The sequence below is a fragment of the Musca autumnalis genome, unplaced genomic scaffold (assembly GCF_047663935.1).
Source record: "Musca autumnalis isolate F117 unplaced genomic scaffold, ASM4766393v1 scaffold_4, whole genome shotgun sequence".
NCBI lineage: Eukaryota > Metazoa > Arthropoda > Insecta > Diptera > Muscidae > Musca > Musca autumnalis.
In genome coordinates, this window is record NW_027411977.1 from 63,287,745 (window position 1) to 63,306,906 (window position 19,162).

At 39.7% G+C, this 19,162-nt stretch overlaps 1 protein-coding gene across 5 annotated transcripts in view; it reads left to right on the forward strand.

The window, feature by feature from the left end:
• The window catches only part of RhoGEF64C (Rho guanine nucleotide exchange factor at 64C), a 516,396-nt gene extending 498,164 nt beyond the window's left edge, over window positions 1-18,232 (forward strand). For all 5 annotated transcript variants that reach the window (XM_073979768.1, XM_073979763.1, XM_073979766.1 and 2 more), the window contains 4 exons: window positions 762-4,591; window positions 4,653-5,048; window positions 12,144-12,371; window positions 17,037-18,232. In XM_073979768.1, coding sequence (XP_073835869.1) covers window positions 762-4,591; window positions 4,653-5,048; window positions 12,144-12,371; window positions 17,037-17,168 — 4,586 coding nt within the window. In that variant the 3' untranslated portion in view covers window positions 17,169-18,232. The remainder of the gene's footprint in view (window positions 1-761; window positions 4,592-4,652; window positions 5,049-12,143; window positions 12,372-17,036) is intronic.
• Window positions 18,233-19,162: the final 930 nt, after the last annotated feature.

The following is a 19,162-nucleotide window of genomic DNA, read 5'->3' on the forward strand; positions in this document are numbered from 1 at the left end:
GAACAATAACTATCGAAAATAGTTACTGATACCGGTACAACCTATGAACATCGTAATATTTCTCTTAAACTTAAATCAAAAGTTCAAAATGTTCGAAATTTACATATACTTTTTTTCCTGGTCAAGTCCATGATTGTTAAGATAGTAACCACCATTCCTTATTGTGTTTTTTTTCATAAGCTGATGGTGATTCTGTTTTACCTATTATGAAGATGGGTTAAACTTAGGGGCAAAACTAAAAAAATTCTTTTCAAATCAAATCTTTTCATTCAAAATTTTAAATTGCCAATCTCCAAAGAATATAAAATTAATGATTCTGAAAGCATATGGGAAAAGAGTTTCGTTACTCAATTCCAGGTACTTTTCCCTTATGCTTCGTTTTCCTTGATGAAATGAATATCATCTTCCGTACCACAAGGAATTAGATTTACAATCCATCATCGAACATATTGTACAACTAAACAGGCAACTCAACAATCGTCCAAGCAGGATAACAAAAACAAAAACTGACAATACGAATACTTTAAAGCAAATCAAATCCATCCATTAGCCCACATTCTGGCAGAATGACACTTAAGAGTTGTTGTATAAGGGCCAGCAAACTAGTCAAAAGGCTAAGCCAACACAATAATAATCCTCTTTCTCCATTCGTTGCATTTTAAGGCTTAATCTGTTTTCATTTAACACACACACACACTCACACAAATACAGATTTGAAATTAAGAAAAAAATCTCATGGATTTTCTTTTTTTCCATTTCAGGAGCTAGCAAATCAACAACTCCAGATGCCATGACGACAACATTACCTAACACCACCCGCACCACCACGACTACTCCCACTATTACTTCTAACCACAATGATGCCATGGACAATGCTGAAAATATTCATGGCAATGGTGGTGAGGCCCAGAAGCCCAGAGCTGATGTCAAAACCAAACAAAAATGCAACTCCAAGAAAACGAAAAAGAATATGCAAACACTTGCAGCACCAGAAGTTACTGATAACAGGCGAACTTCTGCCACCCAAGGCAATTGCAGCAGCACTGAAGCTGTTGTGGCTGCTGATAAATGCTCTGGCTCTGGCATAAAACTAACAAAAGAGACACAATCACGAAAAGCCATCAGGCGTTCACAAAGCGAAAGGCAACCAAACTCTATGACATATCTGAACAGCTCGAACAACAACAACAACAGAACTGCCAATATTGATGGCAAGGACAACAAACAAACTGCCATTATTATGCCCGATATTAGCCAAGACCTGAAGGACTTGCAAAATGAAAGGGCTGGTGATGGTGGTGTAAAAAATACAAAACTAAATGACAACTCTGCCCGCAATGGCAGAGGCAACAAACGCTGTGAATTGAATTTCCAAGACACCATGGCTTTGCGCAAACGTTCCAATCGCCTGGATAGCAGAGATTTATTCACTTTAACACCCATGGAAAGACCCAGAGATCCACCTCCACCACCGCCTTTAATGGCTAATAATAACAACAGCAGTTCAACAACAACATCAAGGCGGAAGTTGGATGATACATTACCTAAGGCGGCTCATTTAGAGAAAGAAGAAGCTGCAACGGTAAATGAAGAGACTTTAGTTCCACAGGAAAGTTTCGAACAAAATATTAACGGTTTGGCAAATAAAAGCAACAACAGCAACACAGCCACCACTACCACAACTACCATTATTGGTAACGAGCTATTAAATGAAAATCTGAAAGCAGATTTTAACGAGCAGCAATTGAAAGCCAACATTAATTCAGTAGCTGTAAGCGAAATAACACCCAGGAATTCGGTTACAAAAACCCAACTATCCAAAGGCAAACAGCCACAGCGAACTGTGGTCAGAGTGGCCCCCTTTAGCCAAACAACCAACAATACATTTGAGGTACATCGTCTAAAGATCACCCACACAGATGTCCATAACCCAGAGCTACCACAGTCTCCCAAAACGCCCAATATCCCTAACAGCTCCACCCTAACGTCGTCGTCATCATCACATTACAGCGTTACGGATTTATCGACACTCAATGATTTCTGCGAATATGGACAAAAGAAAACTTCCATTCTAATTACCGGGGATGATTGCTACAGTACCATGAATTTAAGCTGTGATGATGCCTCCACACCACTCTACCAATCTTCGGTGGTGGTGAATGATGAGTCCAGCAAGGAGCGGGAGGGTATACAAATGTTAAACACCTTCAATACGGTAACCATAAATGTTAGCAGTCCACGCAGCAGTGAAGATGAACTGATACAACAACACAATCAGCTTAATAATCTGCTAAAGAAACAGGCCAAGTCCGCATCATCGTCCTCGACCAGTACAAGGGCCATAATACCCATAAGAGGTACGGTGGATATAAATCTGCAACGTTCGGCCTCCTCCACATCATCAGCCTCTACGAGCTCCATGACCAGCAGTTGTAGCTCCACATCCTCCTCCACGGGGTGTACGGCCAAGCGTGGCAAAACTTTAATACGTTTGGATTATGACAAAGAGAAATGCATTTCCACAACATCCTCCTCGGCCTCCTCCTCCTCTTACATTTCTCCTTCCACTCACACAGAATCTTCGCCCTCACCTGTAGAAGAAGTTGCCAACGAAACTGAGGAAATGGCAAAGATGGCCGATGAAGAAGATCCCTCAGACTGGCTGCCTCATGAGGCAGAACTTTTGAAAATTCTACGCAATCCCGTTGAGGCAGTGAAACGTAATCTGGTACCCCACATTTGTAAGTTGCGTGAAGGCAACACGCAAAAGGATTTAAAACGTTCCAAGAAAATGAAGGATGGCCTCAAGGAAATGTCAATGGACATAAAAAAGACCCCCAATCCAAGATCTCCTAGCACCACCAACACCAGCAACACCACCATGACCAGTGGTTTTGATGCCAACTCTTTTATTGCCAAACTTTTAGAAGATCCCATGCTCAACCAGGTGGCTGAGGGTTTGGAAAATGATGTGGTTTGTGAACTGATAGAAAACTCTTTGAAACGCTTGCAAGAGTCTCGCAGTTCTTTGGATATGAGCGGTACCAAAGATAATGATGATATGAATCGTCTAATTGATCTTTCCCTCAAACGTATACGTGAAGAAAGGCAACAATCGAAGAATGCAAATAGCTCTCCCAATGGCGGCAATATGCTCAGTATACCCACCGCCGCCACAGCAACCAAAGATGAAGAACGTCTCTCGAATCGTGGTAGCATAAGTTCAGCCAATAGCTTTGCCTCGGCCCACAATTATGAACTGTTCGATTTTGAGGCCAATGAATCGGATTGCTATCAAAGTTGTTCCAGTGAAATCAACTCCATGCTGGATGATGATATTGGCTCACCGGAAACCAAATCGAAATTCTATCAAATGCTTGTCGATGCCACTTTACAGGAAATTGAATTGTCCACCACCAACAGCGAGGATTTAATTCCCGATGAACATCAATATGAGTCGATACGTCACAACATTGATCCCATATATGAAGAGATTTCCGATGTTCCACCACCACTACCTCTAACGGCTCCACCCCTAAATGATCCGGAATTGGAAAAGAAAACGGCCCGATCAATTTTCGAAGGAGCTTCCAAATATGACATACTCTCCTATTTGGTGGATGCCAAGGAAAGGGGTGTGGTAAAGGAAGAGGTTTTCGATTTTCCTCTCAACTGCTCCAATCCCATTATCATTGAAGAAGAATCCTCCGACACGCTTAGCGATTTGGGCAAACTAAGTAAACTCAAACGTTTGGATACCATCAGCTCTCGCTCCTCGATTTTAAGTGATTCCTCTGAGGATAACCAAAGTAACATGAGTTCACTATCACCGCCCACAAGTGCAACCCACAGTGGCAACAACAACTTCAGCCTTCTACGCCACAAACACAGCTCTAGCAGTGACATTGAACGCAACGACTCCGGTGTGGGTTCAGAGACGAGTAAAACTTCACGCAGCAAATTTCTGAATCCTTCCCACAATTCATCGATTACCTCATCATTTTCTTCAACCACCTCATCTACCCATTCACCACAACAACGCAACAGTCCTCTACACCTGTGTGAGGATTGTGATGGCCCTGTGGAAACCCAATTGGCGGAGGATGGTAGCATATTTGCACCCCTGGTGTGTCGCAAATGTGGCAAGAAACGTGTCGAGCGTAAGGAGATTCTAACGGAAATTGTCGAAACCGAAGAAAAATATGGCCGTGATCTGCAAATAATCTTGGAGGAGTTCTGTCATCCCATGTTGGTGGCCGGTCTACTCACCCAGGAGCAACTCTCTGCAATCTTCTTGAATACCGAAGAACTGCTCGAGAATAATCAAGCTCTTGCCGAACGTATGCGTGATGCCCTCGATATAGCCCTGGAACAGGGTGATGATGATCTGCTTACGGTGAATATTGGTAAAATATTCCTGGAATCTACGCAAATGTTGCACGCCTTCGAAAGTTATTGTGTCCGGCAGGCAGGTGCCAGTCTGCTGCTGGCCAATTTGGAAAAGGACAAAGAATTGCTGAGAATCTTCCTGAAGGTCTCACAAATGGAGAATGCCGTTCTAAGGCGCATGAATTTGAATTCATTTTTGATGGTAAGCCTATTTTCATCCTCTTTTACAAATTACTTATCGCCTGCGTTCTATCCCTTACCAGGTACCCGTTCAACGTGTCACCAAATATCCTTTACTTTTGGCCAGACTCTATAAGGTAACCCCAGCCCATTTGGATGGTCGTGAATTACTCAAACAGGCCCAAGAAAAAATTGAACTTCACTTAAATCACATTAATCAAGAGGCCAAAGATGTCCCCACCAAGCTATGGCGTCGCATTTCATCGTCAAGTCCAAATCGTCGTGCCTCCTGTGAAATCGATATGATTAACATAAAACTGAGGAAAATGGCCATAGATGTCCTCGAATGGAATCATGATGAAGTCCGCTTTGTTATGGAGGGTAAACTGCTGTATACCCAACCAACGGATAGTAATTGGAAAAAGGCCCGTACCATTAAGCTAACATCGGCTAATGCAATGTTGGTTACCAATGGAAAGGTAAGTGAAATATTCATATACAGTCGAAATCGCCTTTAAGGAACATTTTGAAAGCGACATATCGGTAAAATCCTAAAAAATAAAGGACAAAAGACCGAATCAGTGATCTTTTGGGGACATCACTCGAAATTGTATGGGAGTAGCGAAAAGTTGAAGGAATCCATAGGAGATCGTTCATATTTCCGTTCAAAAAAGTTGAACTTTTTTGACATTTTCGGCAATAAAGAAACGAAATCGCTCGATACAAAGACTAATAGAATAATAAATGATAATAGAAGTCATCATTTAGATATGTAATGAATAAATGATCTTCAACTCAGTAAAGACATACCGTCTTTACTCAGTAAAGACATACCGTCTTTACTCAGTAAAGGCATACCGTCTTTACTGAGTAAAGACATACCATCTTTACTCAGTAAAGATATACCATCTTTACTCAGTAAATACATACCGTCTTTACTCAGTAAAGACATACCGTCTTTACTGAGTAAACCCATACCGTCTTTTGCTGAGTAAAGACATACCGTCTTTAATGAGTAAAGTCATACCGTCTTTACTGAGTAAAGACATACAGTCTTTAATGAGTAAAGTCATACCGTCTTTACTGAGTAAAGACATACCGTCTTTAATGAGTAAAGTCATACCGTCTTTACTGAGTAAAGACATACAGTCTTTACTGGGTAAAGACATACCGTCTTGAATGAGTAAAGACATACCGTCTTTACTGAGTAAAGACATACCGTCTTTACTGAGTAAAGTCATACCGTCTTTACTGAGTAAAGACATACCGTCTTTAATGAGTAAAGTCATACCGTCTCTACTTAGTAAAGACATACCGTCTCTACTGAGTAAAGACATACCGTCTTTACTGAGTAAAGACATACCGTCTTTACTGAGTAAAGACCTACAGTCTATACTGAGTAAAAACATACCGTCTATACTGAGTAAAAACATAAAGTCTATACTGAGTAAAAGCATACCGTCTATACAGAGTAAAAACATACCGTCTTTACTGAGTAAAGTCATACCGTCTTTACTGAGTAAAGACATACCGTCTTTAATGAGTAAAAACATACCGTCTTTACTGAGTAAAAACATACCGTCTTTACTGAGTAAAGACATACGGTCTATACAGAGTAAAAACATACCGTCTATACAGAGTGAAGACATACCGTCTTTACTGAGTAAAGTCATACCGTCTTTACTGAGTAAAGACGTACCGTCTTTAATGAGTAAAGACAACCGTCTTTACTGAGTTAAGACATACCGAATTTAGTGAGTAAAGACATACCATCTTTATTGAGTAAAGACATACCGTATTTACTGAGTAAAAACATACCGTCTTTACAGAGTAAACCATTCCATTACTCTTTGCTGAGTTGAGTAAAGACACCGGCCTTTACTGAGTAAGGGCACTTATCTAAATGAATAACGACACATGTAGTTAATGAGTAACGACATACATATGTATGTCTTTACTGAGCAAAGACACATGTCTTTACTGAGCAAAGACACATGTCTTTACCGAGCAAAGAAACATGTCTTCACGGAGCAACGACACATGTCTTTCCTGAGAAAGGCCGCTTGTCTTTACTAAGTAAAGACATTTCAAAAAATTCAATTTTTTTTTTGTCATATCAACATTGTTCTCCTATCCACCTTAAGACGTGTCCTTGCTTTTATAGGAACAAGAAATAATTCATTTAAATTCCTCTTTCATTCATTGGTAAAACTTGACCCCTCACCCATAGAAGAAGACCTTTTGTTTGTTTTGCCAGAAAATAGATGTCATCTCACATCGACAATTTACTTGGAAACCAAACAAAACCATTTAATGGGAATTCAATTGAAATTTTTCTGTGGTCAAATGAAGCTTTTAATTTAATGCATGTTTCATCTAATTCAATAAAGATTCCAATTTTCAAACGTTAACAATGAATGGCGAAAAGATGTCTCATTCATGAGTTAGGTCATACAAACATCCAAAGACATCCGTACACACATACCTACGTATGTAGTTACATATGCTGGTATTCCATATGTATGTGACCATTTAAATTACATTTTATTCACATTGTATGTTTGTAATGACGACAGGGAAGATTCAATATCCTTTACTACTTGTGCTCAAGTATCATTTCCTTTGTCCGAGTGCCGAGTTGAGAAAATTGTAGCCAATAATGCTGGACAACAACTAACAGTAGGGAGAGAACTAAAGAATCAACAACAACAACGAGTTCAGAATGTCGTCATATGGATTTTTGGTCAATATATGTGTGCAAGGGCACATGGCTTGTTGGTTTCGAGCAAAGCAGAGGGAGAATTGGCAAAAAGGAAACGAAGCTAATGCCAAAGAAGAGTTAAATTGTAACTTAATTATTGAAAAATCTTAGAGAGGCATACACTTTTGGTTACCATAACGATGCAATTTTTATTGGGTGTAACATTAAAGAGAGACCTCTATGTGACATGACTCCCACACCATGGGTGAAGGGTATGAAACTAACAAGGATGATATTGACTTTTATATAATAATATAATAAAATACAGTTTGTGTAGGCATTACAATTTGAAAACGAAAGAATATTTCAGTTTTCAAAAGGTTAATTCCCAAAGAGTAATTATTCCATAGGAGGAGGTTATGAAATCGAAAATCTCTGCATAATAGAATTTTTCACCATGTAGACGAAGTGACCGGAAAGAGTAGGTTTCTTGGAATCAACTTATAAATTTATATTCCAGAAGTTGGTATGTAATTTGAAGTTCTAAGATTTTTTCCAATACCTCTTTATTACCTTATAATGATAATTTCAACGTGTTTGTGGAAGTCGGTGTTAACTACTTCAATATACATACATACACCTAATGATCGGTGTATTTTATCAGTAAGGACTGGTGTCTCTACTCAGTAAAGACGGATGTCTTTACTCAGTAAAGACGGATGTCTTTACTCAATAAATGCTGGTGTTTTTACTCTGTAAAGACGCGCGTCTTTACTTAGTAAAGACGTGTGTTTTTACTTATTAAAGACGTGTGTCGTTATTTAGTAAAGACGTGTGTCTTTACTCAGTAAAGACGTGTGTCTTTACTCAGTAAAGACGTGTGTCTTTACTCAGTAAAGACGTGTGTCTTTACTCAGTAAAGACGTGTGTCTTTACTCAGTAAAGACGTGTGTCTTTACTCAGTAAAGACGTGTGTCTTTACTCAGTAAAGACGTGTGTCTTTACTCAGTAAAGACGTGTGTCTTTACTCAGTAAAGACGTGTGTCTTTACTCAGTAAAGACGTGTGTCTTTACTCAGTAAAGACGTGTGTCTTTACTCAGTAAAGACGTGTGTCTTTACTCAGTAAAGACGTGTGTCTTTACTCAGTAAAGACGTGTGTCTTTACTCAGTAAAGACGTGTGTCTTTACTCAGTAAAGGCGTTTTTTTTTTCTCAGTAAAGACGTGTGTCTTTCACTCAGTAAAGACGTGTGTCTTTGACTGAGTAAAGACGTGTGTCTTTGACTCAGTAAAGACGTGTGTCTTTACTCAGTAAAGACGTTTTTTTTCTCAGTAAAGACGTGTGTCTTTGACTCAGTAAAGACGTGTGTCTTTACTCAGTAAAGACGTGTGTTTTTACTCAGTAAAGACGTGTGTCTTTGACTGAGTAAAGACGTGTGTCTTTGACTGAGTAAAGACGTGTGTCTTTGACTCAGTAAAGACGTGTGTCTTTGACTGAGTAAAGACGTGTGTCTTTGACTCAGTAAAGACGTGTGTCTTTGACTCAGTAAAGACGTGTGTCTTTGACTCAGTAAAGACGTGTGTCTTTGACTCAGTAAAGACGTGTGTCTTTGACTCAGTAAAGACGTGTGTCTTTACTCAGTAAAGACGTGTGTCTTTACTCAGTAAAGACGTGTGTCTTTACTCAGTAAAGACGTGTGTCTTTAATCAGTTAAGACATGTGTCTTTACTCAGTAAAGACTTGTATCTTTTCTCAGTAAAGGCTTGCATCTTAACTCAAAAATATACTTGTATCTCTACTCAGTTAAGACTTGTATCTTTACTCAGTAAAGACTTGTATCTTTACCCAGTAAAATACTTGTATCTTTACTCAGTAAAGACGTGTGTCTTTGCTCAGTAAAGACGTGTGTCTTTACTCAGTTAAGACGTGTGTCTTTACTCAGTTAAGACGTGTGTCTTTACTCAGTAAAGACGTGTGTCTTTACTCAGTAAATACGTGTGTCTTTACTTAGTAAAGACGTGTGTCTTTACTTAGTAAAGACGTGTGTCTTTACTTATTAAAGAGGTGTGTCTTTACTTAGTAAAGACCTGTGTCTTTACTCAGTAAAGACGGTATACCTTTACTCAGTAAAGACGTGTGTCTTTGCTCAGTAAAGACGTGTGTCTTTACTCAGTTAAGACGTGTGTTTTTACTCAGTTAAGACGTGTGTCTTTACTCAGTAAAGACGTGTGTCTTTACTCAGTAAATACGTGTGTCTTTACTTAGTAAAGACGTGTGTCTTTACTTAGTAAAGACGTGTGTCTTTACTTAGTAAAGACCTGTGTCTTTACTCAGTAAAGACGGTATACCTTTACTCAGTAAAGACCTGTGTCTTTACTCAGTAAAGACCTGTGTCTTTACTCAGTAAAGACTTGTGTCTTTACTCAGTAAAGACTTGTATCTTTACTCAGTAAAGACTTGTATCTTTACTCAGTAAAGACTTGTGTCTTTACTCAGTAAAGACGTGTGTCTTTGCTCAGTAAAGACGTGTGTCTTTACTCAGTAAATACGTGTGTCTTTACTTAGTAAAGACGTGTGTCTTTACTTATTAAAGAGGTGTGTCTTTACTTAGTAAAGACCTGTGTCTTTACTCAGTAAAGACGGTACACCTTTACTCAGTAAAGACCTGTGTCTTTACTCAGTATAGACCTGTGTCTTTACTCAGTATAGACCTGTGTCTTTACTCAGTAAAGACGTGTGTCTTTACTCAGTAAAGACGTGTGTCTTTACTCAGTAAAGACGTGTGTCTTTACTCAGTAAAGACGTGCGTCTTTACTCAGTAAAGACGTGTGTCTTTACTCAGTAAAGACGTGTGTCTTTACTCAGTAAAGACGTGTGTCTTTACTCAGTAAAGACGTGTGTCTTTACTCAGTAAAGACGTGTGTCTTTACTCAGTAAAGACGTGTGTCTTTACTCAGTAAAGACGTGTGTCTTTACTCAGTAAAGACGTGTGTCTTTACTCAGTAAAGACGTGTGTCTTTACTCAGTAAAGACGTGTGTCTTTACTCAGTAAAGACGTGTGTCTTTACTCAGTAAAGACGTGTGTCTTTACTCAGTAAAGACGTGTGTTTTTACTCAGTAAAGACGTGTGTCTTTACTCAGTAAAGACGTGTGTCTTTACTCAGTAAAGACGTGTGTCTTTACTCAGTAAAGACGTGTGTCTTTACTCAGTAAAGACGTGTGTCTTTACTCAGTAAAGACGTGTGTCATTACTCAGTAAAGACGGTATGTCTTTACACAGTAATGACGTGTGTCATTACTCAGTAAAGACGGTATGTCTTTACACAGTAAAGACGTGTGTCTTTACTCAGTAAAGACTTGTATCTTTACTCAGTAAAGACTTATATCTTTACTCAGTAAAGACTTGTTTCTTTACTCAGTAAAGACTTTATCTTTACTCAGTAAAGGCTTGCATCTTTACTCAAAAAATACGGTATGACTTTACTAAGTAAAGACGTGTGTCTTTATTCAGTAAAGACGTGTGTGTGTACTCAGTAAAGTCCTGTCAAGTCATATGTGCTTTTGTTCTACAGAAGATCGGTCGAGGAATCTTTGTTGATCCAAAAAATCCCGTAAGGTGTCTGCTAAGCTATTGATGATTGCTTATATCGTCTCCTATTCTATAGAAGATTTCTTAGGGCGCTTTCTATGATATTAAAGGTCGCTTGAGGCGCGTTATATGCTACATATATAAACAACTTCATCACGTTAATTTTTATCATATTTTGTTCTAAAAAAAATCCTCGAAATGAAACATTCTATACGTCCTACGCTGTCATTAGTAGTTTTTTTAACAACAGTCTCTATATTCACGTCACTACCCTCTTTAATCCTCCCTGAATATTCTCAAAAAAAATGCAACATAACCATGACAACAGGATGTGGAACCATCGTTTATAGTACAATCATGTAATGTCCTGCACAATTATAACGCACACACTTCCGTTGTATGAAACCTCCTTTTTCTATAATTTAGGTCATATCCGTTAATGGAAAATATTAAATAAACAAAAAAAAAACGCACACGGAAAACAAAAATAGAAATCTGCATTCGAGAAACAAAAAACAATGACCACCACTCGACTATTTCGCAGAAAGTTTCCACGAATACCGTTAGAAAAAAATACGATCACAGGCCACTGATGGGCTTTTGAAATAATTCCGACGAAGTGTTAGCAACGGACACAACAACATGCAGCACATGGACACGTTAAAAGCAAAGACAAAGTGAGTGCCTGTGTAAGGCCGGAAGGATTAGAGCGCAAAAAACCAAAACTGTTATTTTCAACGAAGCATTGAAATGTTTTTGTTTCTGTTTTCCTTTTTTCATACAAACCAATGGTTTCATCGAAACAGTTTTGCTTCAGGTCCGCTATTTTTTTTTTCTCCCTGTAGTATATTTCTTGCAATTGATTTTGTTCTTTGTTTCTTATTCGTTTTTTTCTGTTTTTATTTTCTGTCTATTTTCATGTTATCCCCAATACGAACCATGCATCATCATCGTCATCATCTTTTGCTACCGGTTGGTTGGTCTTTATGTTATCAACACTTGAAACATCCTGGTTGAATGAATGGCTGCTGTGTGCTGTGCCTGCCTAAAACGCTATGCCAACGGCTATGACAATGATAACCATTTCTATTCAATATTCAATACATGGAAACATATCAAACATGGTAACGGCATACCTTCGTACCTACCAAACTACACATGCAACAAATATGAACACTCTGAACGTGTGCGTGCGTGTGTCTGTGTGATTATGCTGATACTGTTGGTGTTACTACAACAATTCATTCCTCTTTACCACACAAACACACACAAACACTCACACAGCCAAGTACCAATTACAAGGCAGAAAAAGTCATGTCAGATAAACTGAATTTTAACAAGCATACCGGAATCCGAGAAGCCGCATTGTTGTTGGTCAAAGAGAAGTGTGGACGTTATGCCCTGATACGTGAGCCATTGTATTTGGATCGATGTGTGGTATGCAGTGAAGCTGATTGGGATGAATATTTTGAGATACAGGAGATCTCCTCGAAGGACACATTCATATTTAAAGTAAGTAGTTTTAGAATAACAAGCCAACATAAGTAGACATGTATGTATGTGTGTATGTAGATGTGTATAGGTGTAATGATGACCACAATGCAAAATACATACACCAAAGTGTAGTTTACAAAGCCTTGAATGTTCTTGTTGTTGCAACCAACTGTGTGGGTTGTAAGATGAAATCTATCTCAAGATTTAAGGCTTATTGGCATAAGAGGAAATGGAAAAAAATGCATTGTTGATTCATATGCATTTTTCTTTAAGAATTTTCTTTACTAAGGATCATCAGCTAAAGTGTTTTTGGTCTTCCATATGAGAAGACCTCCTGGTCTTCTATGTAAATACCTCCTGATCTTTTATGGGAATACCTCCAGGTCTCCTATGAGAAAAACTTGGTAGTTTTGTAAGATAAAACCTGCCGGTATTCAATAGGAAGGCCTATTAGTCTTCATTGCGAAGACATATGAGGCCTCCTAGTCTTCTATGAGAAGAGTTCTTACTTCCAATGAGATGAGCTTTTGGCATTGATGAAGAACAATAATAGAAGACCAGAAGGAAGATCTATTAGCCTTTAATGGCATTCTATGAGAAGATACCCTGGTCTTCTATGAGAAGACACCGTGGTCTTTCATGAGATGGTCTCCTGATCTTCTATGAGAAGACCTTCCGACTTTTTATGAGAAAACCTTCTGGTTTTATATGAGAAGACCTTCTGGACTTCTATGAGAGGACCTTCTGGTCTCCTATCAGAAGACTTCCATGTGTTCTATGAGAAGACTTCCTGGTATCCCACGGGAAGGCCTCATGGTTTTTCTTCCAGAAGATTTCCTGTTCTTCTTCTATGAAAAGTCCTTCTGGCATTCTATGAGAAAAGCTCTTGGTATTCTCTGAGAAGACCGCCTGTTCTTCCATGAAAAGAACCCATTATTTTCTATGAGAAGACCTCCTGGTCTTCAAAATGAAGACCTCCTGGTCTTCAATGGGAAGACCTCCTGGTCTTCTATGGGAAGACCTCCTAGTGTTCTATGGGAATAACTCCCGGTCTTCTGTGGGTAGACCTCCTGGTCCTCTATGAGAAGACCTCCTGGTCTTCTATGGGAAGACCTCTTGGACTTCTATGGGAATAACTTCCGGTCTTCTGTAGGTAGACCTGCTGGTCTTCTAATAGGTAGACCTCCTGGTCTTCTATTAGAAGACCTTCTGGTCTTCTATCACAAGAGCTTCTGGTTTTCAATCAGAAGGCCACCTGGTCTTCTATCAGAAGACCTCCTGGTCTTCTATCAGAAGACCTCCTGGTTTTCTATGAGAATAACTCCCGGTCTTCAGTGGGAAGACCTCCTGGTCTTCTATGGGTAGACCTCCTGGTCTTCTATTAGAAGACCTTCTGATCTTCTATCAGAAGACCTTCTGGTCTTCTATCAGAAGACCTCCTGGTCTTCCATCAGAAGACCTCCTGGTCTTCCATCAGAAGACCTCCTGGTCTTCCATCAGAAGACCTCCTGGTCTTCCATCAGAAGACCTCCTGGTCTTCTATCAGAAGACCTCCTGGTCTTCCATCAGAAGACCTCCTGGTCTTCTATCAGAAGACCTCCTGGTCTTCTATCAGAATACCACCTTGTCTTCTATCAGAATACCACCTTGTCTTCTATCAGAAGACTTCCTGATCTTCTATCAGAAGACCTCCTGGTCTTCTATGGAAAGACCTACTGGTCTTCAATGGGAAGACCTCCTGGTCTTCTATAGAAAGACCTACTGTTCTTCAATGGGAAGACCTCCTGGTCTTCTATGAGAAGACCTCCTTGTCTTCTATGAAAAGACCTCCTGGTCTTCTGTGGGAATAACTCCTGGTCTTCTAACAGAATACCTCTGCTATCAGAATTGTATTCTATCAGAAGACCTCCTGGTCTTCTATGGGAAGACCTCCTGGTCTTCTATGGGAAGACCTCCTGGTCTTCTATGGAAAGACCTCCTGATTTTCAATGGGAAGAACCCCTGGTCTTCTATGAGAAGACCTCCTGGTCTTCTATCAGAAGACATCCTGGTCTTCTATCAGAATACCTCCTTGTCTTCTATCAGAATACCTCCTTGTCTTCTATCAGAAGACCTCCTGGTCTTCTATCAGAAGACCTCCTGGTCTTCTAGGGGAAAACCTCCTGTTCTGCTATGGAAAGACCTCCTGGTCTTCTATGGGAAGACCTCCTGGTCTCTATGGGAAGACCTCCTGGTCTTCTATGAAAAGACCTCCTGGTCTTCTATTAGAAGACCTCCTGGTCATCTATTAGAAGACCTCCTGGTCTTCTATTAGAAGACCTCCTGGTGTCTATGGGAAGACCCCCTGGTCTTCTATGGAAAGACCTCCTGGTCTTCTATGGGGAGACCTCCTGGTCTTCTATGAGAAGACCTCCTGGTCTTCAATGGGAATAACTCCTGGTCTTCTATGAGAAGACCTCCTGGTCTTCTATGAGAAGACCTCCTGGTCTTCTATGAGAAGACCTCCTGGTCTTCTATGAGAAGACCTCCTGGTCTTCTATGGGAAGACCTCCTGGTCTTCTATGGAAAGATCTCCTGGTCTTTAATGGGAAGACCTCCTGGTCTTCTATGAGAAGACCTCCTGGTCTTCTATGGGAATAAATCCTGGTCTTCTATCAGAATACCTCCTTGTCTTCTATCAGAATACCTCCTTGTCTTCTATCAGAAGACCTCCTGGTCTTCTATCAGAAGACCTCCTGGTATTCTATCAGAAGACCTCCTGGTCTTCTAGGGGAAAACCTCCTGTTCTGCTATGGAAAGACCTCCTTCTATGGGAAGACCTCCTGGTCTCTATGGGAAGACCTCCTGGTCTTCTATGAAAAGACCTCCTGGTCTTCTATTAGAAGACCTCCTGGTAATCTATTAGAAGACCTCCTGGTCTTCTATGGGAAGACCTCCTGGTCTCTATGGGAAGACCCCCTGGTCTTCTATGGAAAGACCTCCTGGTCTTCTATGGGGAGACCTCCTGGTCTTCTATGGGAAGACTTCCTGGTCTTCTATGAGAAGACCTCCTGGTCTTCAATGGGAATAACTCCTGGTCTTCTATGAGAAGACCTCCTGGTCTTCTATGAGAAGACCTCCTGGTCTTCTATGAGAAGACCTCCTGGTCTTCTATGGGAAGATCTCCTGGTCTTTAATGGGAAGACCCCCTGGTCTTCTATGAGAAGACCTCCTGGTCTTCTATGGGAATAAATCCTGGTCTTCTATGGGAATAAATCCTGGTCTTCAATCAGAAGACCTCCTTGTCTTCTATCAGAAGACCTCCTGGTCTTCTATCAGAATACCTCCTTGTCTTCTATCAGAATACCTGGTCTTCTATGAGAAGACCTCCTGGTCTTCTATGAGAAGACCTCCTGGTCTTCTATGGGAAGACCTCCTGGTCTTCTATGGGAAGATCTCCTGGTCTTTAATGGGAAGACCTCCTGGTCTTCTATGAGAAGACCTCCTGGTCTTCTATGGGAATAAATCCTGGTCTTCAATCAGAAGACCTCCTGGTCTTCTATCAGAAGACCTCCTGGTCTTCTATCAGAAGACCTCCTGGTCTTTTATGAGAAGACCTCCTGGTCTTTTATGAGAAGACCTCCTGGTATTCTATCAGAATACCTCCTGGTCTTCTATGGGTGGACCTCCTGGTCTTCTATTAGAAGACCTTCTGATATTCTATCAGAAGACCTTCTGGTCTTCTATCAGAAGACCTCCTTTTCGTCTATGGGAAGACCTCCTGGTCTTCTATCAGAAGACCTCCTGGTCTTCTATCAGAATACCTCCTTGTCTTCTATCAGAAGACCTCCTGGTCTTCTATCAGAAGACCTCCTGGTCTTCTATCAGAAGAACTCCTTGTCTTCTATCAGAAGACCTCCTGGTCTTCTATGGGAAGACCTCCTGGTCTTCTATGGGAAGACCTCCTGGTCTTCTATGGGAAGACCTCCTGGTCTTTTATAGGAAGACCTCCTGGTTTTCTATGGTAAGACCTCCTAGTTTTCTATGAGAAGACCTCTTGGTCTTCTATTGGAAGACCTCTTGGTCTTCTATTGGAAGACCTCCTGGTCATCTGTGGGAAGACCTCCTGGTCTTTTATGGGAACACGTTATGGTATTCTATGGGAAGACCTTCTGTTGATCCATGGGAAGACCTCCTGGTCTTCTATGTGAAGACCTTCTGGTCTTCTATCAGAAGCCCTGAGAAGACCTCCTGGTCTTCTATGAGGGAGTAATTGTGGCCTGCTGGCCTTTTATCAGAAAACCTTCTGGCCTCCTATGGGAGGAGCTCCTAAGAAGACCTCCTGGTCTTCTATGAGGTGTAATTCTATGAGAAGAGCTAAGAAGACCTTATGGTCTTCTATGAGAAAATCCCCTGAGATGAGTTGACCTCCTTGAAGACCTTTCTGTCTTCTCATAGTTTTCTACGATAAGATATCCTGATCTTTTAATAAAATACCTCTTGGCCTTTTATAAAAAGATCTCCGGAGAATGTCGTTTGGTCTGCTGTGAGACGACCTTTCGGTCTTCTATGAGAAGAACTATTGATCTTATACAAGAAGACACGTCATGGGAAACTAGGAGGTTTTTTTAGCACCTTTTAGTAAGACGTGGATTTTGTAACCATGTTTACCCTCTCTAATTTCACTTCTCCATCTTCTTACAGGCTGAGGATAATGTACGCACCAAACAATGGTATACCCAACTGCAGTATCACGCCCAGGGTATGGGGGCATGGCGTAAAAGACGCAATGCTTTGGCCAATATTATGATTAATGGCATGTTAACACGTAGCTGAATGGAAACCCAAAGAGGAATTTAAATGGACCTAGCAGATACAACTACCAACTTTGCCTGCAACGCCCCGCATACGGCAGCAATGCAAACGAATGAGAAAAACGAATCGAATTCCAATTAAAACATAAAATTGAATTAAATTCAATACTTAAATATTGTACGAACAAAACGACTTTGGCTAATGCCATCATGACCTAATTATGGTCCTTTTACCTACAAACATATATACATATAAACAAAGTGCAACAAAATAACACTTTTGTAAATGAAAAACTACAACAACAACAAATATCTTTTTAATTATACAACTCCACAATGAGTTGTTGTACAATTTGTAAATCTTTTGTAAAATTTATGAGATGTCTTTCCAAACTCTCCCACAAAAAAAAAATATAATTTAAAATATTTTTTTGTTTTTTTTTTAGTTAGCCTTTGGATTAACATTTGATATTTGTTTCCGTTTAATCTTAAACAATAAAAACTTTATAAATAATAACCTAAATACATATTTATATAAAATACATATATACCTACCTATATATACAATATCCAACAACTATCTAAAATATCAACAATACACACACGAGTACATATAAGCTTTTATTAATATTTACATAAAACAATATCAAAATAATATAATTTCCAAGTGTATTTTCGGTTTGTAATTTTAGTAAAGAAACAACAAAAAGCAACAAATTAAAAATTTATTTACATATATATTGATAACTTTGCATATAATATGGATGAGTGTTTAGTACATACTACATACAAGCGAACGTATGTATGTATTTGTAATTTGTATTTAATTGTTATTAGGATTTATTTTCGACGCATTTATTGCGACTTTTTTTTTGTGTGTAATAATTATTAGCTGATACACCTATCCTACCATGCGGTTTGTTCTCTTCGATTATATTTTGTTTATGTATAAACATACATATTATAATGTATTTTATTACACGTCTACTACTATTACACACAGAGACATACATATATATTATTTGAATATTTTGTAATTATAATTTTCAAACAAATTAAACAATAAATAAAGTTATTAAAAACAGATTTTTGTATGTGGTTTTTAATTATTAAATGAGCAGGACGAAATTTGAATAAAAGGTTACAAGCACCGATATACATACAGGGACAGGTGGGGTAGTGCATTTTATAATTCCAGCAGCCAATTGTCGCACCCATAATAATGTCGGTACAAAGGTACAACATGGACTATTATCAATCCCACGGCAGCTGGTTATCTCGCACCGGATTGACCTGGAACAACACAACATCAGCGTTCCGGCCAGCGCCTGCCACCTCAGTGTACATGTGTTTGTATTTGTTTCGTTTTTCTGTGTTGTGAGCAGCATATCCCGGAATGGCTGCTCCGCATTCTTTTGGTCCGTCTCGGGAAAGAGAAAAACCCTGGACCAATATATTTGTGCTCGGTTTGTCACATCCGCATCTTCACCTTTATACAATCTTCGGTGAGATGCAACAGATGTCAGGAGTGGGTGCATCTAAGGGGTTGCTCTGGACTAGTCCACGCGAGGGACTACAATAGGGACTATGTTGCTGCACGAACACAGTCCCATCAACAGCAACCGCGGGAACATTATTTATTACCAGCTGTTGTTATTCCAATCCCAGAAAATTCCTCCTTTTGCATTTTAATTGCAATGGACTCTGAGGTAAGATCGAAGAAATTGTGGAATTTATAAATCGCAAGAAGATCAACTTAGCGGCGGTGCAGGAAACCATGCTGAACGACAACTACAGCTTAGAGCGTTGTGATGGTTACAACGAATTAAGGAAGGATCGCAACAGAAGTGGGGTGGGGGGATTAGCTTTCCTTTTGCACCAGTCTGTTCAATACAGACCTATCTCGCTTGAGCCTGACTTTAATGACCTGTATGTGGAATGTATGGGGGTAGCAGTCAGGTGAGGTACTGCCGAGATAGAGTTGCTGAACGTATACATTCCGCCGAGAAATTACTG